This window comes from Scophthalmus maximus, chromosome 8, assembly GCF_022379125.1.
Source record: "Scophthalmus maximus strain ysfricsl-2021 chromosome 8, ASM2237912v1, whole genome shotgun sequence".
Taxonomy (NCBI): Eukaryota; Metazoa; Chordata; class Actinopteri; order Pleuronectiformes; family Scophthalmidae; genus Scophthalmus; species Scophthalmus maximus.
In genome coordinates, this window is record NC_061522.1 from 2,915,515 (window position 1) to 2,937,500 (window position 21,986).

The 21,986-nt window shown below is 44.2% G+C and overlaps 2 protein-coding genes and 2 long non-coding RNA genes across 8 annotated transcripts in view; 2 read left to right on the top strand and 2 right to left on the bottom strand.

Annotated features, from left to right (window-relative positions):
• Window positions 1-248: 248 nt before the first annotated feature.
• Window positions 249-12,510, bottom strand: cyth4b (cytohesin 4b). The gene is made up of 13 exons (XM_035638493.2): window positions 12,334-12,510; window positions 10,026-10,108; window positions 9,859-9,923; window positions 8,600-8,666; window positions 7,957-8,075; window positions 7,544-7,624; window positions 5,967-6,079; window positions 5,511-5,659; window positions 4,082-4,193; window positions 3,610-3,686; window positions 2,856-2,927; window positions 2,604-2,758; window positions 249-1,025 (listed from the first exon to the last, which is right to left on the bottom strand). The coding sequence occupies exons 1-13, from the start codon at window positions 12,350-12,352 to the stop codon at window positions 944-946; spliced, it is 1,194 nt and encodes a 397-aa protein (XP_035494386.2). The 5' UTR covers window positions 12,353-12,510; the 3' UTR covers window positions 249-943.
• Window positions 12,511-12,828: 318 nt separating this feature from the next.
• LOC118313174 lies at window positions 12,829-16,137 on the top strand. Of its 4 annotated transcripts, none has more exons than XR_004794395.2 (4): window positions 12,829-13,729; window positions 14,187-14,249; window positions 15,495-15,611; window positions 15,965-16,137. It is a non-coding gene; the product is annotated as an uncharacterized LOC118313174 (long non-coding RNA). The 4 variants fall into 4 exon arrangements; XR_004794394.2 differs by having other exon boundaries at window positions 15,501-15,611; XR_004794398.2 differs by lacking the exon at window positions 12,829-13,729 and adding an exon at window positions 13,737-14,000.
• Window positions 13,936-20,828, bottom strand: LOC118313175. Its single transcript, XR_007031385.1, has 3 exons — window positions 20,464-20,828; window positions 16,490-16,667; window positions 13,936-14,060 (listed from the first exon to the last, which is right to left on the bottom strand). It is a non-coding gene; the product is annotated as an uncharacterized LOC118313175 (long non-coding RNA).
• Window positions 19,393-21,986, top strand: part of LOC118313172 (ras-related C3 botulinum toxin substrate 2) — an 11,311-nt gene continuing 8,717 nt past the window's right edge. Inside the window, exon 1 of one of the 2 annotated variants that reach the window (XM_035638496.2) lies at window positions 19,393-19,557. In XM_035638496.2, coding sequence (XP_035494389.1) covers window positions 19,523-19,557 — 35 coding nt within the window. In that variant the 5' untranslated portion in view covers window positions 19,393-19,522. The remainder of the gene's footprint in view (window positions 19,558-21,986) is intronic. The other variant, XM_035638495.2, reaches the window with a different exon arrangement.

Sequence of the window (21,986 nt, forward strand, 5' to 3'; positions counted from 1 at the left end):
TTTTAATGAATTATAGTCAGAGTAAAACAGTAAACATTGGATATTTGGTGAACTCTCATATGTGACGTTGCATGCAACCACAACCATGGTGGAGGTGCTTCAGCCCTCAACATGCGAGGCTGTGAACCCAACACATCGGCAGTACACAAAAACAGTGAATATGGGGAAGTGGGGTGTGGTCTCAGGGTCTTCGAAGCGTGCCCGAGTGAAAACACAGCTGTCAATTTGCTCCAAACATCAAACGTGTCAACAGACAGCAGAATACTTTATTTTTTAAATCAAATAATCATTTCATGAGAACATAAACAAGTGCAAGTATTACAACGATGCACACTTTAAGGTGGGTCGTGCAGTAGTAACAATGACTACCATGACAGGATTTCATTAAAATATCACAGTGTACAGTACAAATTGCATTTATAATAAATCAGACATGATACATATTGCACTTATTGCAGTGCGCAAGATTCAGTGAAATATTGAGAGTACTTGATTTGTCTTCATGGTCCAAGATAAACCTAACCCCATGGAGCCGACAAACAACCGTCCAATGGCAGGGGATATTTTTGAAAAGTGCAGTAAATACACAGCCCCACATTAAAAATGATGTAAAACAGATATGTAAAATCTATACAAATATATATAAAATGTACCAGCAAAGTCTGGATTCTCACACCGTATTGTCGACAATTTCTTCGTGGCTTGTCTTGATGATGCTGATGATGAGAGTAGCACGAACGAGTCATCGCTTTTCACCGTTGACACTGACAACCACAGTCTGTTAAAAAGAGAAGTCCCTCTTTTAGCCCAAGTCAGACCTCTGTCAGTGGCTCTCGGTGTCTCCGGCCTCCAGCCTTTGTCGCTCAGTCGTGTTCAATTGTGTTTATCGGATTCCCGCTCTGGTGTAGTTCAACAGGCGTCCACGGGGGGCAGCGGGGACGGTTCAGTCATGAGGCGCTTGGTTTATCACCTTCTTCTTACGGACGGACACCAAGTCGTAGAACGGATCTTTGGTGATGCTTGCTCTAGAAGTAAAGAGAATTTTCCATTGTGAAGACGCTGTGAGGACTGTTCTGCATCGTGAGGAGGACATTGTGGCCTTTCCTTACAACTTCTAAGGAGTGATTTAAAGTAACACATGTTTTTATTATTATTATTATTGTGTGTTTAAGGGCTATGCAATGGATAGTGTCACAAAGGGTACTCACAAGCACAGGAAAGCAAATGTGTGTATCTGTGAAATTCGGTAAATACGAGGACTAAATCCCCCTGAGATGGCAATGGAAAATACCTGCCAGTCCTCGTAGCAAAATGTACAGTTAGAGTTCCGATATCAATATTTTAATGGAGAAGGCAGCGGACGAACTCTTTACAGTGAGAAAGCGTTGTTAGTCTTCCCAGCAGCATTTAGGTTTTAAATTGTAATCAGTATTCTAATATTACAATTGATCAAATGTATTATTTTTTTTATTTGTCACCCAACATCCGCAGTTACCCCTGAGTTCTTTGGGAGGTTCTTTAAGCTTCTTTGAGTTCATTGTCTTTAAGTTATATTGCATTTAACTGTACTGTTTACAAGCTGTTATACAAGCTGTCATCAGAAGTGGATGTGGTCTCGGGCTGAACAGACCACACCTGACTTCACCCAGCTGTGATGTTGGGTGTGGACAGATGTTTACCAGATTTATACCTTTCAACCCACACACACACACACACACGAGTGCAGCAGTGCTTTTTTCTCATACTCAGAGAAAGTATCGTGGAGAGTTACTCCACGTGACTAGGGGATGAACCAATTCAGTGGGCCAATTCCATTTCTCATTTTCCCCCTACCGCTTGAAAATCGACCCCTACAAAATGGGACAACCCCTTCGAACGCGATACGTCATCACGAAGGCAGACGCGACGTGTTCTTACCGGAGATTCAACATGCCTGGAATGACGGCGATATCATTGTAAAGACACTGTTGCAGTTGCCATGGTGACAGCTGAATGACACTGAAAATACCCCGCGGTCTTATAACGATGAAAACAAGTGAGTTGATAACATTACATATGTGCTACTTATATGCACATTGTGTGTATGAAAAGCGCTTTATAAATCAAATATATTATTGTTATTATTATTATTATATAACGCATAACGCTGCTTTGTGACATTTTTGCAACTTTTTGCACCTCGCGATTTTTTGTGTGGCTTTTATGAAGAAAAGCGCCATAATACATTGAAACGACGAACAGAGGGTGTCTAACAAATTTGTGAGTTTCTTCGGACGCCTTGGACATTCTTTTCAGCCGACGTGCCCGTGATTCGCAGGGCATATCTCACAGCCTTCCGTTTGGAGTGTGGGTCTGGGAAATCTAGCCCTCCCCCTGGACGCCAGAGGGAATTGAGACACCCCCCTGCCCCTACACATGATCGCGCAAAACCGAGGGGGAAAGGCTAATGGGTGAAATCGGGTTGAGCCAGTAATGGTCCTCACAATCAAATAATACCGCAGGAACATGCGTGTGGATGTCAGAGTAGATTTTCTCCAGTGTTCTCTGATGTGTCTAGATGTGTGCACTCGACTGTTTGTGTTGACGTTTGTGTGTGGTCTGACCTGATGGCCTCGATCCAGGAGTCCCTCTCCTCGGCGTTGGCAGCACAGATGGTGTAGGACTGGTGTTTTCCCTCCACCACCCTGCCGTCGGTCTCCGTTTTACACGCCTTGATCTTCTGCCCTCGACTGTTGGGGTTGTACAGCTCCAGACAATACTAGAGCGACACCAGAATCGCGCGACAGTCAATTGATTCATCTCACTATATTGATCCTTTTAAATCACTGTCAAATTCACACTTGACGGGCGCTCACCGGTTTGCGAGGGTACGGCACTTCTCTCACGCAGAGGTTCTCCAGAGGGATGATGCCTCTGGGCTCTTTATCCTGCAGACACGTTAAAAAAGAGATGGAGTCACTCACAGGGTGATGCATGAGGAGGGCAAGGAGGTAGAGCCGAAAAATAGAATTGACATCAAGAAAAGATGGGAAGCAGAAGAGAGAAGAGGGTCTAAGGACAGAGGGAGTCCTGGTGTTGTACAGATTTTAGAGGCCCTTGACGCAAATATTTGGTTTATGATAGAAGGCTGTATGAAAAACTTGTGAAACTTTGACTGAAAATAGAAATGAATTTCGCTATGCAAGGCCTAAATGTAATAATGAAGGTGCGTGACTCCTTCTTCCTTCAAGATTGAAAGCATTAACTTGTATTTTGCCTGTGGCAGTTGGTCAACACAGACTTCCAAGAAACAACTTGTGAGCATTTCTCTGATCAGCCACCTGCTTTGGTTAAGCGTTGGTTTTCATGTCTACAACTTCTCGCTTAAGGTTGGAAAGTTGCCATTGGTACGAATCCGTGGTTGAGGTGACGCAATGTGTAAAGCCCCTAACATGCGCCGTTGCTACGGACCTCGGGAGTTAATTTAAAGGACAAAGGACTATTTGTATTGTCTTTCTATTTGGGACATTGCTGACTCATAGTCTAAAAAATCATTCAAAGATTATTGGTAGGGCTTGAGAGACTTTCAGATGTGCGGGTTACTTGAAAGGAGCAGTGTGGCAGCCTTACTGTGGTGAACTCAAAGTAGTAGAGGCAGTTGTCAGTCAGGATGAACCATCGCCTCTTCCACGTCTTCACTCGGCCTCCTAAAATACACATATGCCCAAGAAAAAAAATGAGTTTTACGACACACGGTTTCTGTTTTTGCTGAGTTGTCAGTGGAAGCATTCAAAAGTCCCAACAGACTTACCAAAAATACAAGCAGAACATTTGTGTTTACATGGTTTATGTGGTTGCCATGCACAACCATAAGGGTATACTCCACTATTGGGTCATTTTTCTTAATGCTTCCTCTGTAATTTCCTGTTTTTAAACCTTGTGCGGCAACAAAGAAATGTAGCACAGTAGCAAGAAGTACATCTTAAACGTTTCTGGATTTGTGGATTAATAGATTGAAGATTGTGGGATTGTTTTATGTTGCCAAACGGCCCAAACTCTTCATGATTATCAATTCAATAGTATTTCGGAGAGGTGCCCTTACCGAGTTTAAGAAGCCAGCCTTCTCTGTCGGGGTTGAAGAAAGTGTGCGTCAGATCATTCCCATCATCCTCTGGGATTTTGAAGGGTTCGTTGCGAATGCTCTCGTACAGTTTCTGAGTGGGAAAAGAGTTTAAAAAGGTTAGAAAATCATAAACGTTCCTCCGTCTAATGTCTTGTCCCACCTGCTGAGCATAAATTGTCAGCAAAATCCTTAACACCAATCAGAGGGAATGAAATACAAGATCCAAAAAGGACGACGCACGTCAAAAACATCCACCGTCGCATTAAGTGGAAGTGGAGTCGGATTCTCTCAGCGCGGCTGTCGGCTATTCCTAAGTCCTATGAATCCTCTTTCAGACCTTTCCTCTACCTCATGACCTTCTCCATTGAGGTTAAGTAAAGGTGGTCGGAAAAAAGCGACAGGACGGACTTCCCAAATTACCCACCGGTTGACCTTACCACCTCCTACAGCCTCCGACCTGCCGGTGGAGACTGGACATGAGAACAGCCCAGGTGTGTTTCAGAAGATTTACTGTATCAATTTTTTGGGATTCATTTGATTATTTCTTTCAATAATAGGTATGGTATAATGTCTTGTCTTGTGGTTCCTTTTACTATATGAAAGTTGAACCACACGCTTGGAAGATGTGAACAATCAGAAGTGACACTGGGACTTTCTGGGTCACTACTCTACATCAAGCAGAGTGACTCGCTTGAATAGTCATCTTCATATGTTGGACACTGCATAGGCTACTGATGGAAATGATGAGTCAGTAACTCCCCCCAAAGAAAGATCGACACTTGAATAAAACGCTTTTCATTTTACAACAGATAATAGTAAGCCTATGTTACTCCAATAAAAAACGTAATGGCGATTAGGTATGCGGGAGAATAATGGTGGAAATATTCTATATTTTTCCAATTGACAACAAATCTAATGAAACCAAAACCAAAACTAAAACAGAATTCATCCTAACAAGTAATTTCTCTGTTGTCAAAGTCTGATATATAGAACTGGATAGTTGTTTAAAGAGACATCGGTGAGTCTCTGGGTGACGTGGTGACATTTTGAGTCATAAACACTCACTGAAGCATCAACTGTGTATTTATTCATGGCTGAAAATGGTCCCCAACAACGTTCCTATTTATGCTGCTGTTACAAATTTCCCAATAGATATATGAAAAGGGGATTTTCTTCTCTTTTTTTATAGTGACATTATTTGTAATTATAGATTTGGTTCGTTTTCATACTTTTGAATTTTACCGCTACTGCTTTTGGACCTTGTACTATCTGATCTGAGACACGACCTGGCTTTATTTTTAGACTGTTAGATTAGAAGAGCAGATACAGATGTCCGGGTTGCGTCAGCTGTGTGAGCGTTCAGCTTATTGGTTCCTGGCGTCGTGGTCGGACACGGTGAGGTTCTCACCGAGAGCAGATCGTTGGGTAGATCCTCGCCGTTGTTGATGCCTCTGTTCATGGAGATGAACCGCTCCAGCGTGGTCTTGTCCTTCACGTTGGGGTTGTGGAGGCTGGTGTTCAGCATGATTATGGCAAAAGACAGGATGTAGCACGTGTCTGGTGTTGTGAAAGAAGATGCACACGCACACACACACACACACACACACACAAAGAGAAAGAGGAAGTCAAATATAAATAATGCCATAATGTAGTTAACACAAATACACATACAGCGGTGAAGAGGAGGCAAATGTGGAAAGAGAAAAGAAGAATTGAAAGTCAGAGAGACAAATATGTCAGTCGAACCCAGCTGCTACACAAAAACACATTTTCTCTAGTGCGCACACACACACACACACACACACACACACACAGTCCACAGTCCATAGAGGAAGTGGATTCGTGTACTCAGGGTGACGCTCACCAGTCGACTGGAAGACGTGAGTGTTGCAGTCACAGTAGCGTGTGGCGAAGGCCTCCATCATGCGGTCGATCTTCTGGGCTTCACCGGGCAGACGGAAGCTCCACAGAAACTGTCTGTGTCCCACACACACACACACCACAACAAGGTAATGTTTATTGAGGTGTTCGCCACGTGTGTGAACTGAAGACACACATAAGGAAAGTAAGTGTGTGTTGGCAGCAGGTGCACATCATTGGAAGTGTGTCACCATTACTCCATTTTCAATAGGGTTAGAGTGACTACACATTAATATAATTAATACTTATATATAATATAAGTAGTGAAGTAGACGAAAGGACTTGCAAGTGACTGTTTATTGACAATTAACAGAGAAACTTGAAGTCACCAGTACGTGTCAAGCTTGAGAAACCCTGGATCCTACATTTCCCATAATGCAACTCATCACAGAGCGCCAAGGTCATGTCACACAGATGCTCCCGTCTAAAAATCTTCTTTTTTTTTTCCAACTTTCTAAATGTCTGATGTCTGAAAACGTCTACAGAGGTTCCACCCTTCCTGTCCTGCTGTTACTGCAGCGATGACTGTAACCAAACCGCGGCCTCTCGACTCACTCACGGAGTCGCCCCCCCCTTTTTTCGAGCTGTTTCCTTTAGCCCACGAACATCTACAGCTTGTGGAAAATCTTTGTTTGTTAAAGGTTACTAAATATCATGAATACAGTATGAAATAAGGAGAAAACCCACATCCTAAACTCGACAGTCTTGAGAAAGGCTGGATGTTTTGTCATGGTTGTCACGGTTGGCACGGTCACATATGTCATTGGGATTTTGAACGAGGTTCTCTTTTATCTGCAACAGAATCAGGAAGTTCTGGTTGCTGTTTCACTCGGACGCTCTTTTTGGCCCCTTCCTCTCTGGTAAATGGCCGCAGGTTTTTCTAAATTTGTTGCCACCCCGGTAGCCCTGGTGACATCATCAGGGTTATGAACTCAGAACTGACGGAAACATTTTTGACAATAGTTACATTTAATAGAAACAACGTCTTTTTCTGATAGTGTGAAAATCTTTTGTTTCCTGGAAAATCCACAACACGTTAAAAATAAAAAATAAAAATGTACACAGACGCCATTTAGAAAGTTGGACGTTGCTGTTTTTCTACGGTGGCCCTGGGGGTCAAAAGACAACAGTATTTCACTAAACAGTGACAGTGTGATAGTTACACTGTTGTTGTGTTTTCCCCAAATGATTTTTGACGAAATGGTGTTTTATGAAATGTTGTTGTGATTTGCTCTCTAAAATATAAAATTACAATCACTGTGGACAAACACTAACAACTTCTAATTTTCAGTCCAAAATTATTCTAAATAGGTTAAGACTCCATATATGACCTCAGCTCCTGTTTGGCAGACTGCCGGTATGTCAAGTATCGGCAGCTTCTCTTTTTACGATCGGTTGGTCTATTGGGGCACCTGAAGTAAGAAGCTTTCCATGCCATGTAGACATCATGATATGTTTTCTGCTTATGAACATGTTGATAGAATGACAGGTACAGTAGATGCGGAGGTGAAGGGAACTGACCTCAGGGCCTGGACCAGGTTGAGGTCGGAGAACTCGTGCAGCTCCACAAAGGCCTTCAGGGTCTGGAGGTGGAGCTCCTCCCTGCGGGACGGCGGGAAACATGAAACCAGAGGAAAGTGTTCACCATGTCTGAACCTGCCTTTACAATCCCTCTGTTCTCCTCCTCCTCCGCCTCCTCCTTCCCCTTTCACCCCCTTCTTCTTCATTCACCCTCACAATATCCTCTTTCCCTGATATGAATTTCACAGTAGCTTCTCCTTCTTCCTCTCGTCATTAATCACTTCCCCCTTCTCCACTCCTACCAGAGACCTCTTCAACCCCCCACCTTCCCTTTCACCTCGCTCGTTACCTCTTGTTATCCCGTCCAATTTCATTCCTCTTCACTTCCACCTGACTTCCATCCTCATCCTCACCTTTCTCCGAGGAACTCTCCAATGGCCGTCTTGTTGAGTCCCTCCTCCTTGTAGAGGAACTCGGCGATGGACGGAGCACTTCCATTCAGGAGCTTATTCTCCCCCAGGTAACTGATGCCCTGCACGCAAAAACACACACACACTAACACATCTGAGCATACGCAGGGTTTTATTGCATCTACAGCTACCGCCACGGGGAAGCAGCATCCTCAGTTTATGATCTAGCGCTTCATAAATACACTGGCCACTGTCGCCATGCTTTCACAATGACCTCAACATCTCCGGTTTGTAAACGTGGGCGAGCTTGCATATTTTGTAATCCCAATTCCCTTTAAACCAACCCCCCCGCCCCCCCTTGCCCCGCCAGTTCAGAGCACACTTCTCCTTCCAGTAAGCGGAAAAATAAAAGTGCAAACAAAAGTGTTTGTTGTAGCTCACAAAAAGCCACTGAAACTGCGCTGTGGGCCTGTGTCAGCGTCACTGCGCGGACCCACAGACGCACCGGTGTGGTTGAGCGAGAGGAAGTCCGCACAAAGACAGAGCGAGAGCTGCACGCTAAAGGGAAAATTGTTTCTCAAAACCTTGTAACAGCAGCAACTCATCTAGTTGGTGGAGACCACCGACGGATATTTTTGCGGCTCACCTTTTTGGGGTCCATGTTGAATTTCTTCTTCCCATTAGAGAACTGTTTACTCCTCTCTAATGTCTTGCTGCAGGAAAGGAAACACGAAAAATACAGTAGAGCTCATACCTCGTTATTTTCTAACCTAAAACAACTCCACCAAACCACACGGTGTTAGAGGACATGCTGGGTCTCAGTGTTGTTTGTGCTTTGGGAGGACACGTGCAGACACAGCAAGCAGGCAGTGAAGATAGAGTGACTTTAATGTAACACAACAAAGCAGGAAGGCTTACAATGTTGAAGGCAGGCAAATACTAAAAGATCCAAACTTTGAAATGCAAAAAGTTGTTGTTTGCAGTTGAACGTTATCGTGTCAGGACGCACGTTGACGTTCACGTGCTAACACCCGTTGTCGCCGCATCGTTTCTTCCAGATTTCAGACTGTCAATACAGATATCGCAACTTTACAACTTGGTTAGCAGCTAGCGTTAGCTTAGCAAAATCGCTAACAAAACATCAACATCCGGTTGTTTGGTGCTGCTGAAAAGTGCTTCCGGGTCACAACTTTCGACTTTATTCTCGAGAAGTATTTCAACCTTATTCTCGACATTTTGACTTTATTCTCGAAATGTTAAAAAAAAATAAAAAATCTTCCCCCTCATTTTTCTTCTTCTTATGTCTGGCCCTAATACTCTTCCGTAGAAAGTCGAGTTGCTCTGACGTTCCTATCCAGTCCAGTCATAGAGAATTATTTATCTTAAAGTAAAACCACATTATGGAAAATACTTTTAATTACCAACTGTCAGATGAGACAATCAATACATCTCTCATCGGGTTACAGCCCGCAAACAGTTAGCTTAGCAGAAAGAATAGAAACAGCTAACCTGGCTCTGTCTGACAAAATCTTCTCATCGTTGGTTCAAAACCTCATGAATAAACTCATCATATCTCCTTCAATGTCTCAGTTTAATCTGTACAAAATTGGAGCGCAACCACTTCAGTATTCCTATTTTATCGACCGAGCATGCCGATCAATTTCTATGAAAACATGAACTGAAAATCCCAGGAATGGGTTTCAGCTGTTCAGAAAACCAAAAACAGAAGAAAGGAAATCCGTTTCATGAAAATACTCTGGGAGGCCGAATGCAGCGGAGCACAACATTGTGGTGGGGGGCGTTAAAAAAGTAAGATAGAGGATTCACTTTGTGTTCTAAAAAGAGGAGCTGTGTACACGCAGGTGTTTGAACAGCTGCAGGGGGTTTTCCCTGATCAAAACTCACTTTTCCTCCGCAGACTCAAAGCTGAGGATTTCCGCCATTACGTTGTCTATCTCCAGCTTCAGCTTCTGGGCAGGGGAGAATCAAAGAGAGGTCTTAGACACTTGTTTCCTTTGTATAAAAAGTCACTTTTCAGAAAAGCGTAAGACATTACGGCGTCTTTACGTTACCTGTATGTCCTCCAGGATGTCGTCCTTGTACGTCTTGATGTTCTCGATCTCCATCTTCTCATCTTCAGTAAAATCCGAGGAAACTGGAACAAAAGCACAAAACAGATTCTCCGGTTCCTCAAAGCAAATAAGAAAAATCGGTTCCTCACGTGTAATAATCAGCAATAAACACCAGTTACAATATACACTGATTCATTTACACTTTGCGAACCAAGGAACATGTTTGGAAGCTTCAAAGTCTTGCCTGCGAACTTTGTGTCGACCCACACTGTGGATCTGCTCTACGGCCACATGATTTGAATACAAATTTACATGCTGGATCAGTGTGTTGTATATTTAAAGATAACCGCCACATAGTGAAGAGTGGTTTCTTTGGAAGATACACGGCACAGCTGTTGTGGTTGTCACATTTCTTAGAAAAACAAACATTTTGCGAACAGGATTACAAAAAACTATTTCCACATAAAGTTGTGTAGAGCGACGAGTTATGATCCAAAGGAGAACCCATTGAATTTTGGATTGAATCTGGACAAATCCACTTTCTTTATCATGGCCGAGGTATGCGTTCTCCAGGCATCCTACTAGTTACATTATTTTCCTCTTAATTTTTTTTTGTTTTCATTGGGTAGGTAGCTTCACAACATTTTTTTTCTTCATGATCCCTTCGAATGAATGTCTACCTGTCCTCATCAGTTAAGGGCTTAGAATGGACCGGAGCTGTGAGCAGTTTGACCAGAGATTAGTAGTAGAATATTTATATAATATTTAGAATATTTAGTATAATGATCATTTCTTGTCAACTGTCAACTGGTGACCCCTCAGATTTCCATCCATCGTCTACCGCTTTATCCATTTAAGGCCCAGCTGACATTGGGCGAGTGGCGGGGTTCACCCTGGACAGGTCACCAGCCTATCACAGGGCCACATACAGAGACAAACAACCATTCACTGTCACATTCACACCTACGGTCAATTCAGAGTCTCCAATGAACCTGACCCCATTCTGCATGTCTCTGGACTGTGGGAGGAAGAATGTGTTTTTCACAGAAACACTTTAAAGCAAGTTCCGCTTTTAAAAAAAAACATAATACAAAAGGTGCATCATACACTTTTGGTGAGTTTCTGCATTTAGTCCTACGAGAGGTTTAACATTTTGCAATATAAACTCAAATGACCTTCCTCACAACTGCCTTCTTACTGTTATGGGAAAGGATCTTTAGGCAAAGTTAGAAAGCTTGGTTCGAATGTCAGCAAGAAAAAAAAGATACATGTATGTAATCCTGATCAGCGTTGGAGATGTTAAAGTTAACAAAATGGCAACTGGCAACACTTTGTGTAGATATGCATGCGTGAGCTGTTTTGTGGTGATGCTCTGACCACAAGTCTTCCACGTCCCCGCCCTTCCTTTACGCCTCTTGCCCAACAAGCTGATGGCATCGAACTCGTCATTTAAAATCATTTCGATTTGGGTTGAAATGTAAAACAATAAATGTCCCTTGACACTTTTAGTCGTAGTGTTTGGCGGACGGACATCTATCTAAAGACGGCAACTTCTGTTTTTTATATTATTATCATCAGTGATTCGGTGAGTTCTGAGTATGACTGTCTATTCCCTGTTTCAGGTCCGTGCGACCTAAGCATTGTTTAACCGCATGATGCAAATTGTGATAAAGAGGAATACCAAGCACTGTGCATCAATGGCCTAAACGAATAAACACCAGCATTGTTCATTTTAATTTTGGACATTAGAAAGTGTGAGCAGGTCGTTACACAAAACAGCTGTAAGACCATGAGGGCCAAAAGTTTTCTTCTGGTAACTACAAATTAGGGCCATATACTGTATATATAACAATTATCAAGTACATTAACATTGACAGGATAGTTTAATATCTCATCAACAACAGGTAAGTTAAAAGACCATGCAAATTATGTCATAAAACATTCCCCTATACCGCAACTTAAACATATCAAACAACATTTCTTGAACACAATTAGAAAATAAAATGCCAACAAATGATGAAAAAGTCTTTCTGGAGAAAAACCAACAAACCAGAAATATAAGGATATATATATATGTATGATGCTGATGATATATATATATATATATATATATATATATATATATATATATATATACACATATACATTTATATGTATATACATATGTATATATATACATATATATGTGTGTGTATATATATATATATATATATATATATATATATATATATATATATATGTATATATGTATGTATGTATATATATCATCAGCTATCGAAAACAGAAGGAGAGGAATAACTGGTCTTACCCATTTGGCAATCAGTCATTTATATCCAAGAAAAATAATAGTCTGAAAACAAAAGTCACGATTCCCAAACAGTTAAACGTGAAGTCGAGGTGTGAGGATATGCACATAGTTCAGTGTCACTAGAATGAAGTGCATGATCTCTTTCAACTCATCCTCTTCCCCATCCATCACCTAGTCACACTCACTTCAGCAGAAAGGGTGACATGGAGACTGTCCCTTCAAAATAAAAGTGCTGTTTAAGGGATTCATCAGTGAAGTGGCGGGGTGAAATAAAGTTCTGTGAAAGCCCAGGGAACAAATAATACAGGCTTGTGGTTTTAAGTTTGGGTTTTAGACCCTGCAGGTTGATGTAGATCTGAGAATTCTGGAGACACGGAGAGCGTTTAGAAAATTCGGTTTCGGACAAAGGAAGTCGGTTGCAAACCCACAGGCCAGGAAGTGAGTTTCGAAAGGCCGGAATCGCACCACATGCCGAGGTCTAGTGGGCATCAGGCCCCCGACACCGCATCCACACACCTGCTGATTCTGACAGAAAATATATCGTGACCATCTGTTGCTCCAGGATAAAAGATGAACTCGGAATCTATTCTCCATTGACTGCAAATGAGACGGTTTTATTTTGGAGACCACGTTCTTTCCTGTTTTGTTTTTTTGTGGTGGACTAACTCAGGCTGACTTGACGTATGAAAACATTGAGTGCAGAAGTCATGATGGGTTATTGTGCAACATCTGCTTGGTAAAGTACAAACAACATACGATGACCTCAACAAATGTGAAAGTTACGTGCAAGTATAACATTAAGATTTTCATATTAAATTAGGATTCTTTACAGAGAATATATATAAATTCACTTTGAAGATGTAATCACCAAAGGAATGAAGATATTTTGGGATTTTATCATGTTGATCTGACAAATGTTTGTCCTGAAACAAAAAAAAAAATCTAAAATCTATACTCATAATATAAGTATTCTCTATAAGTATATCTTCTCAGAGAGTATACCCCATATCGGAGGTAACTATTCAGGTGGAACTGACAAACTTTTGTCCTGAAACTAAAAATGAAATGATGCTAAGGCGCCATCTAGTGAAAACAACAGGATGTCACAGTTATTGAAAACGGTGAAAACTTTTTTCGAGACGCATTCAACTTCCTTATTGTTGTAGAAATGGAAAAAACACCCACACAACAACTTCTTAAAATAAATCAAAACCTTTCTGTAAATATGTGTTAAAGGAGGTGTTTGTGTGCAGATTCCATGCAAAAGGAGGAAGTTTCCGCCGAAGCCCGGCGTTGCTTTTGCTGCAACATTTTCCATCATTACAAAACCCGTTTGTGTCCAGTTCACAGCTTTTAATCCATTGCAGCGTGAGGCAGTGAGGGAGGGACGTGTCAGGTGGGTAACAATGTCCTGTCGTCGCTGGTCTGCGTCTCTGCACCTTCCTGTCTGTCTGTTTGTGTTTGTCAGGGTGGAGAGCATCGACGAAGCGGACCGGAACAAGATGCAGGCTGTCAAATGTGGTTTTGTGGGTGGTTTTTTTTAATACAAGCTATTGGGGATTCCGGGTTTGAAGACCAGTCCTTACCATCCACGAACATAGGGCCTTGTGGAGCGCTCCAATAAGACACCCAAAACCAATGCCGAGGAAGTCCGTGAATGAATCTGGGTCAGACTGGGACCAGTGGCTTCTATTCTTGTCGTTTGCATGCAGTGAAGTCCCACAAGCCTGTCATGGAGACAGTTTAGTTATCATTACATGACTGGTCAATTACTGAGACATACCCAGAAAACATGTGGCAGAGAGTGCTGGAAAGTTCTTATATATATATATTTCTTCCCTTGTTTCAACCAGGATGTTTTCCTGATCTGCTTCTCCCTGGTGAGCCCCGCGTCCTACGAGAACGTCAGAGCCAAGGTGAGTCTCGTCTCTGACCGTACATTTGTATTTGGACATTGCCCTGAAACTTCCTGTTTTTTTTCTTCTCGCCAACAGCACAAAACTTAAAGGTGTTTCATTTTTCAAAGGTATAAAACAAAAGAAAAAGCAGTGAACCGTCCCGTCGTTGCAGAAAGGCTGGAACAGATAGTGTTTGGCATGTTTGCAAGATGAACGATTACCAAAAGAGTTGCAAACTCATTTTCTAAGGATCTACTGATCATTTCGGCTCGAGGTGTCAGATTGCCATCCATCTCTCTGCATTCTATTCCTGCTTATTCCTATTTAGGGTAATAAGGGTTGAACAAAAAGATCAGCGCATTTCTATAAGTAGCATCATGACATGAGACCTTTCATGTTCGGCGCTCTCTGATTAATTGCTCGGTTAACAGTTTCATTCATGCGCTCAGACACAAGCCGAGGCTCAACAGGAGCTTTCCATTGTGACCTCACAAGAAAACCAATCACAGTTCTTCAACCCCGCCCGCCTGTCCTGCAAGAAGACGACTACATTATAACAAAGGGAATGACATCATGAATATTGATTGGATCCCCTTAAGTATGATTCACCAGTGTGAATCCCATGCGAGTCGCCATGGTAACGAGGAGCTGGAGAGGTGTACCGCAGAAGTGGTTCCTGGTAGATTAAATGGCAAAGAATAAATGGAAAAAAAGGAAGAACAGTGCACGAGGAGGTAGAAGAAAAAGCCCCCCACGAATGCTGGGAAGTTACTTACTGCCCCTATAAGTCTTAAGTAGCTTGAGAAAAGTCCAAGTCGAGATTCAGTTCTAGAGCAGTCTAACTCTAGTCTCAGGTCACGTCAAAACAGTTCAAATTAAATCCTAACTCATCGTAAGTTAAATCATGTCTCGAGTTGCCCAAGAAAAGTCAGTTGTTGGACCACCGAGAATGCCCGGTGTGCGTGGCTAGAGGCTTGTAGTAGCAGTTGGTGTGCATGTTGCAGTCTGTGTGCAACAATAAATGCCGCAACGCCGGGCATTAGGGGAAGGGTCCCGAGGGGGGAGGTCCCGAGGGGCAGGTCCCGAGGGGGCAGGTCGCGAGGGGCAGGTCCCGGAGCGATGCAGAGCTTTGGCCCTAGAGAAACCGTCTCCCTGCTCCCAGACTACGGCCCGGACGACGGGCAGGAAATGAACTGAACAGTACTGTTCAATGTAAGGTAATATGAACATTTCACTGAGTTGACCTCCTTCCTCTTATACGAGGTACAGCAAGTTGTACATGAAGAAGTCCAGGACCTAGAGGTTGTCTGCCACGGACCAGAGCACTGACACCAGACGATCCCCGTCAACAGCGAGAGAAGCAGGTCAGCAGAGGACCAGGTGAGTCGGCTCGAGATACAGTAGGTTGAGCATGAAGTGGTCACATACTTTAAAATCCATATGGCAATGCTGTAAAACATTCCAAAGTGTAAACATTTATGCCAGTTGGGTTGTTTTGAATTTTTCTTTACAGATTCTGAACCTCAGAACTACCTGTTATGATCTTCAATATTTATCTAAACAAAGTCATAACACAAATATATATGACAGAGTGGCTGGTCCACCAACAAATCACTAAATCAATTATACTTGTCTCCCACAAAAGGTGACACAGAAAACTGCAGATAATGCTGCTGTAGTGTGTCAGTCATTTACAGTAATGTTGATCTATTATTGTGATATTCTTTCTACAGGACCACTGCCTAAGAGTCGACGACAGCACAGCCTGACCCGTCACTCCTGCTTTGACACTAGAACTAGGAAACCCTGTTTCTTCGTTGTTGTACAAATGTTGTTCATGCTAATCTTATAATATATACTTGGTATATTGTATGATGTTCCAAAAAAATAAACAGGTGTCATGACACATTGTGTTCTCCTTGTTTGTGCAGCTTGTAAAGAGGTAAATGTAATGGTTGGATTGTTTATGCTGAGAGAATAAGGAAAAGGCCTTGAACATTTAAAAGATTTTCCCCTTCCAACAACAAAGAGCAGGTTATGCAGACCATAAATAAACATTGGTATTTCACAAAATACTGTGTGCAAAATGTAAACCTCCATATGTGGCAGCCTGGACCAAAGGGGGTCATGAAGTTGCTCTTCATGACCCCCGAATATAGACTCTATTCTGAGTCTATATCCGTTGTTTTTATTCTGATGTGTATCAAAAACATGGTGAGTTCCACAGTGGTTTTTAAGTAAATCTGCAGTTTGCTCACCCGTCCTCGTGACAGTGAGCAGCAGTCACAATCCACTGGTCACTGATCAGAGAGCCGCCACAAAAGGAGCTCTTTCCATCAGCAAAAACTATCCTCAGGTGGACATGGTAGTGACGCTCACATTCGTTACCTCCGACGATTCTCTTCTGCACGTCCATCCCTGTGCTCAGAGTGACACCTGAAAGAAAAGGTCCGTACACCGTATCTGTTGTCAGTCCGGTAGAAGAAGGGGGGTCCCCGTTCGTGGAGCAGGCGATTTGACATACGTACACAACAAGTGGCTGGCAATGAGCAAATATCGTTGTTAAATAAATCTGCTATCAAAACAAGTGGCTCATTTAGTTTCGATACGTGCAAAAAATACGTTTGAAGTTCTCCAAGACAAACACCCTCGTGACATTGTTTCCCGGCGCTACAAGTGGACCAACACTTTGAAGGTGCATTTTCAGAAGAAGCAATAAAAGTACGTCGAACGTCTGAATACTCTCTGAGCCACGCGGAAACCAGGAGAAGTCTCAGACGAGTCATTGCAGCTGATTCAGCGTGTGTCTTGACTTCCCGTCAGTCACACTAGTGGTGGAAGCGTCTGTCCAACACAATCCTGGCCGCAGATCTCGCGTTAATGCAAAGTTTTCCTCACTATCGACGGTTCCCTCTCCCTGCACGCCATAAATGGAACTAAAATGAAACTGTAACATACAGTGGGTGCTTGTGAACTCAATGAGGTCGGGCGTGTGGGATTTGAAATGGAATATAATCATAATTCTGTTTGTTGTAATTGTATATCGTTGGCCCGTCATATTCCTACGGTAGCTCAGAATGGGCAATAACCACAACCCTGGCTCTAGAGATTGCCTTTTTATATTTTAAATTCTTTCTACACGTTTTAAAGAGCACAGTGAGGCGAGGTGCCAAGAGGCAGCTATGTCAGGGCGTTTTCACCAGGGTCCGAACAAACGCTCGTGTTTTTAGATCCGGTTAGTTTTGGTTTCACGTGGCCATGTTTGCAAGGGGAATACGAGGAGGGGAGTGAAGAGGGGAGAGGGGAGAGGAGGGATAAGACGAGACCAGAACAGGAGAAACAAGGGACGATAAGGAAGACGTAGAAAGAAAAAAAGGGCTCTGGCTGCGACCGTCGCAACGTGATTGGCCGGCGGATACGTGTTTCTGTCTCCTCTGACAGTGGCAGATTTAAAAATATGGGCGGAAAAAAGCGGAGGAAGAGAAGAACCTAAAGTTGGTGTTCTAAAGATGCAGTGACGGTTTGTTTTTGAAACCAATATATCCTCCACTTCGAAAGGCAACGAACCCCGACCCCGTTGAAGCCGTAGTAGGAAATCGTAGCAAATGCGTGGAATGTGACGTCGATTGTCCGCCGCCATCTTCGGAATTGCGGTAGAAACGCGACAATGCGCGCGCAAGCGGGCAACCGACGAACGACCTCATTCTTGTCGTGTTGTCGGCCTCGGACGTTCCTCGAGGGAGGGATGAGGTATAAGGAGAAGGGAGGGAGGATACGAGAAGAGATGGGAGTGAGAGTGGACGAGGGAAGATGAGATCGGGAAAACAGTGGTAAACCCCTCCACCTCCACCTGGGAAGGAGAAAGAGTGCAGCACATGCAGGGATGTAGTACTCGAGTCCCGGACTCGGACTCCAGTCGCTATTTTCGGGACTCGTGACTCGACTCTGACTTTCCTGAAATCGGACTCGAAGGTGGACGAAGTCCGCGACAACTTATACGTTTAATAGGTCCGTCAATTTAGTCTGTAACAGTTTCTTGCGAGGGGCAGGGGCGTGAGATTTCACTTCCACGTCTGGAAAGGGCTTCGCTAAATGCACAATTTGTGGGCGTACGGTTGAGAAGTCTGGGACGACGCCTAAATTTAACAGAATCGGACACAAACACTGAGGACTCGAGACTCGACTCTGACTTGTCTTTGGGGACTCGGACTTGAACACTAAGCACATGATGCATTCGCAGTTTTTGAGGCTTCTCTTTTTTTTATCAGATGGGGTTTTAGTTTGAGTTCGTGCCTGTTGTCATGGATGGAAGTCCTCCTGTGACCCTGCTCTCCCTCTCCCTCTGTATCCGTCTGCGGAAAACGCAGGAGTTTTTTCATTTAATTGATTAACATCTGCTCTCACGTTGCTTTTAGGGCTTTTTATTCATCTGGCCAATTAGGCCTGTAATTACTCACATTTGTATGGATGACGTCTGCGCGCTTGCACACTGTGGGGGAAATTAATTGCAGTTAACGTTGTGAGTGGACTTGCAGAGGGATCATACTGCAACTGTCAACACCACACAACGAGAATACCCCTTCGCCTTCATAGTCCCCCCATTCAGGGCGAAATGTGTCTGCCTACGTGCATGTGGAGAATGTAAAACCGCCCCTGTGATCGCGTTTGAGTGTTGCGGCGTCAGCGTGACGAGGGGTTATCGATGAAAGCCGTTAATCTGGCCTCCCGTCAGTCTGGGTAACCCAAAGTGTGGCGGCAGCGGCGTGGCCGAGCCGCAGACCGGGTCCCGCCCCGCGAAGCTTTTAAACGAATAGGGGGAGGTCTCCTGTGTGTGTGTGTGTGTGTGTGTGTGTGTGTGTGTGTGTATGGTGAGCGTGCCATGCATGGTTGCAAAAGGAGGAAGTTGCTGTTGCTGCAACATCTTCCCTCTTTCGAAACAACCCTTTGGGTCCATTCCACGGCTTTGAATCCGTTGCAGCAGAGCCCCCCCCCCCCTCGTCATTTTCACCTCACGCACCGTCCCAGAGTTCTGTTGTCCGGAAGACGCACAGGCAACAACAGAAACAGGAAGCGGAGGAGCTGTGTGCATAAGTGAAGGAAGAGAGGCCGAGGAAGGGAGACTGAGGCAGCAGAGGGAGGGGAGGGCAGTGAGGCAGTGAGGCAGTGAGGGAGGGAGGGAGGTGTGCAACAGTTTCCTGTCGTCGCTGGCCTGCGTCTCTGCACCTTCCTCCTCCGAGTCTGTTTCTGTTGCTGTCAGGGCGAAGAGCACCGGCGAGGCTGAGCGGAACAGGATGCAGGCTATCAAATGTGTGGTCGTGGGAGATGGGTACGCCGTTAACTTCTCTTTCTTTTCTCAACTTTGCCTTCGTTGTTTGTCGCTCGAGATGCCGTCAGGTATTGGAACCACCAAAGTGCACGACGGGGATGTTCGGGGGTCATTTGGTGGAAGTGTCCAATATATTTCTCCCACGCGTTCTGGAGTAACGGTGTGATCAACTCTGACTGCGTTGGCTCCTCTGGAACTTTCTTTTAAAATCTTTCTTCAAATCTTCAGGCTCACTGTAGAGCACAGTGTGTGTGTGTGTGTTTGTGTGTGTTCAGTGATATGTGGTAACCTCCGGGCGTGTGTTTGACAGCGCTGACTCAGATTGACGGTGGCTGACGAGCGGCGCAGGCCACAACATGCAGGGAAAGGCTGTAAATGCTCAGAGCCGCCGACGAAGAGTCAAAGAAATGTGGGGGGGGGGGGGGGGGGGGGGGGGGGGACATTGGCTTCAGAAAGGAAAAAGAAAAAAAGAAAACTGGGAGACACTGAATGTCTACTTTGTTAAAACATCATTGGACATTATTATCATCTATAGAATTAGAAAATGTGGCGTCTAGAGGCCAAAATCGATTCTCCTGAAGTGTTTTCTACTGCGTGAGAAGAAGAAAAATAGAATAACTAACTTCACACTTTCTGGTCCTTTGACGCGGCGCGAACGGGCAGTTTGTCTCGATGGAGGAAATTGCAAAGCGGAAGTGGTGCGTTGGTTTTGTTCCTATCTGCGGATCGATGAACAGTTACAAAACGGGGCAGCAACACTCCACAGTAGTGCTGCTGCAATCTGCCCCCGTGTGTGTGTGAGTGTGTGTGTGTGTGTGTGTGTGTGTGTGTGTGTGTGTGTGTGTGTGTGAGTGTGTGTGTGTGTGTGTGTGTGAGTGTGTGTGAGTGTGTGTGTGAGTGACACACCGTGATTTAAAACTACAGCTCGGGCCAGTAGGCAGAGGGACGTCTGTCATCTCTTGGGAAGCAGGGGCCTCAAAGGCACTTGGTCCTATCTGTTGGTTTCCTTCAGGTGGAGACTGAAAGAAGCAAAACTGTTACACTGTAAAAAAAAAAGTTCTTTTCTGATTCTGGCTATAGAGGAATGAGGGTCGGGCTTGAATGTCTGGATCAACACAACATGGGAACGTCAAGCTCTGTCTCCTGAATGTGACATTTTCGAAATGAATTAAACTGCAAATACCTTCGACAGGAAATATAAATGTGATCAGATTACATTTGGGTTTTTTTAACATTAGGAGGATGTGTTGCTGATAAGGCAAGTAAATATACGGTAGAGTACAGTAGGTAGAGTTTTTCTTTAATTCTTTGTTTTTCAAGATGTCGAGACGGAGCCAATATGGCCGCAGCACCAAACATCCCAAACATCCTGTTTTAATATATAGCAGCAGCCTCACCGAAGCCGCGTCGGGACGGTTCAGTGCTTCGTGCCAACACGTGTTCATTGGTGTCCGTGTGACTAGAGAGATTCTATTAGTGGCCAGAGAAGAGGAAGTTGGTCTCAAGTCGTGGGGAGTCTGCCGTCGCTCTGCCAGCTGCTGATACGTGGATCTGTCGCAACACACACATGTGGGATGGATGGATGGATGGATGGACGGATGGACGGATGGATGGACAGATGGACGGATGGACGGATGGATGGATGGATGGATGGATGGATGGATGGATGGACGGATGGACGGATGGATGGATGGATGGATGGATGGATGGATGGACGGATGGACAGATGGATGGACGGATGGACGGATGGATAGATGGATGGATGGACGGATGGACGGATGGATGGACAGATGGACGGATGGATGGATGGATGGATGGACGGATGGACGGATGGATGGATGGATGGATGGACGGATGGATGGATGGATGGATGGATGGATGGATGGACGGACGGACGGATGGATGACGGATGGATGGATGGATGGACGGATGGATGGACGGATGGATGGATGGACGGATGGGCGGATGGGCGGATGGATGGATGGACGGATGGATGGATGGATGGAGCCGTGTGTCTCATAAAGAATATATATTGCCGTGAAAACAAACAAGGTCTCTTGATAACTTTAGATTTGGTGAGTTTTAAGTTGGAGAATTTCAAATGTTGTTTGATACAGGAGGCTTTAGGCTCCAGTCACACACACACACACACACACACACACACACACACACACACACACACACACACACACACACACACACACACACACACACACACACACACACACCAGCATATAAAAGACATTGTGTTGCGTTTTTAAAAGCTTTGGCTGGTTCCTGTTTTGCAGCAGCTCGAAACCGATGCTTCTGAAACAGATCAGTTCCTTTTTGACTCACACACACACACACACACACACACACACACACACGCTTGTATGCCTATACTTCTGAGAGCCTCCACTGACAAAAAAACCCCCTCCCATAACCCA

Bases quoted from the DNA above. Each gene is read 5' to 3' on its own strand.
- cyth4b (XM_035638493.2), bottom strand. The intron at 3,687-4,081 runs GTAAGGGCACCT...TGTGTATTTTAG, and splicing joins AGGCTGGCTTCTTAAACTCG to GAGGCCGAGTGAAGACGTGG. The intron at 2,759-2,855 runs GTGAGCGCCCGT...GTGTCGCTCTAG, and splicing joins TGCCGTACCCTCGCAAACCG to TATTGTCTGGAGCTGTACAA.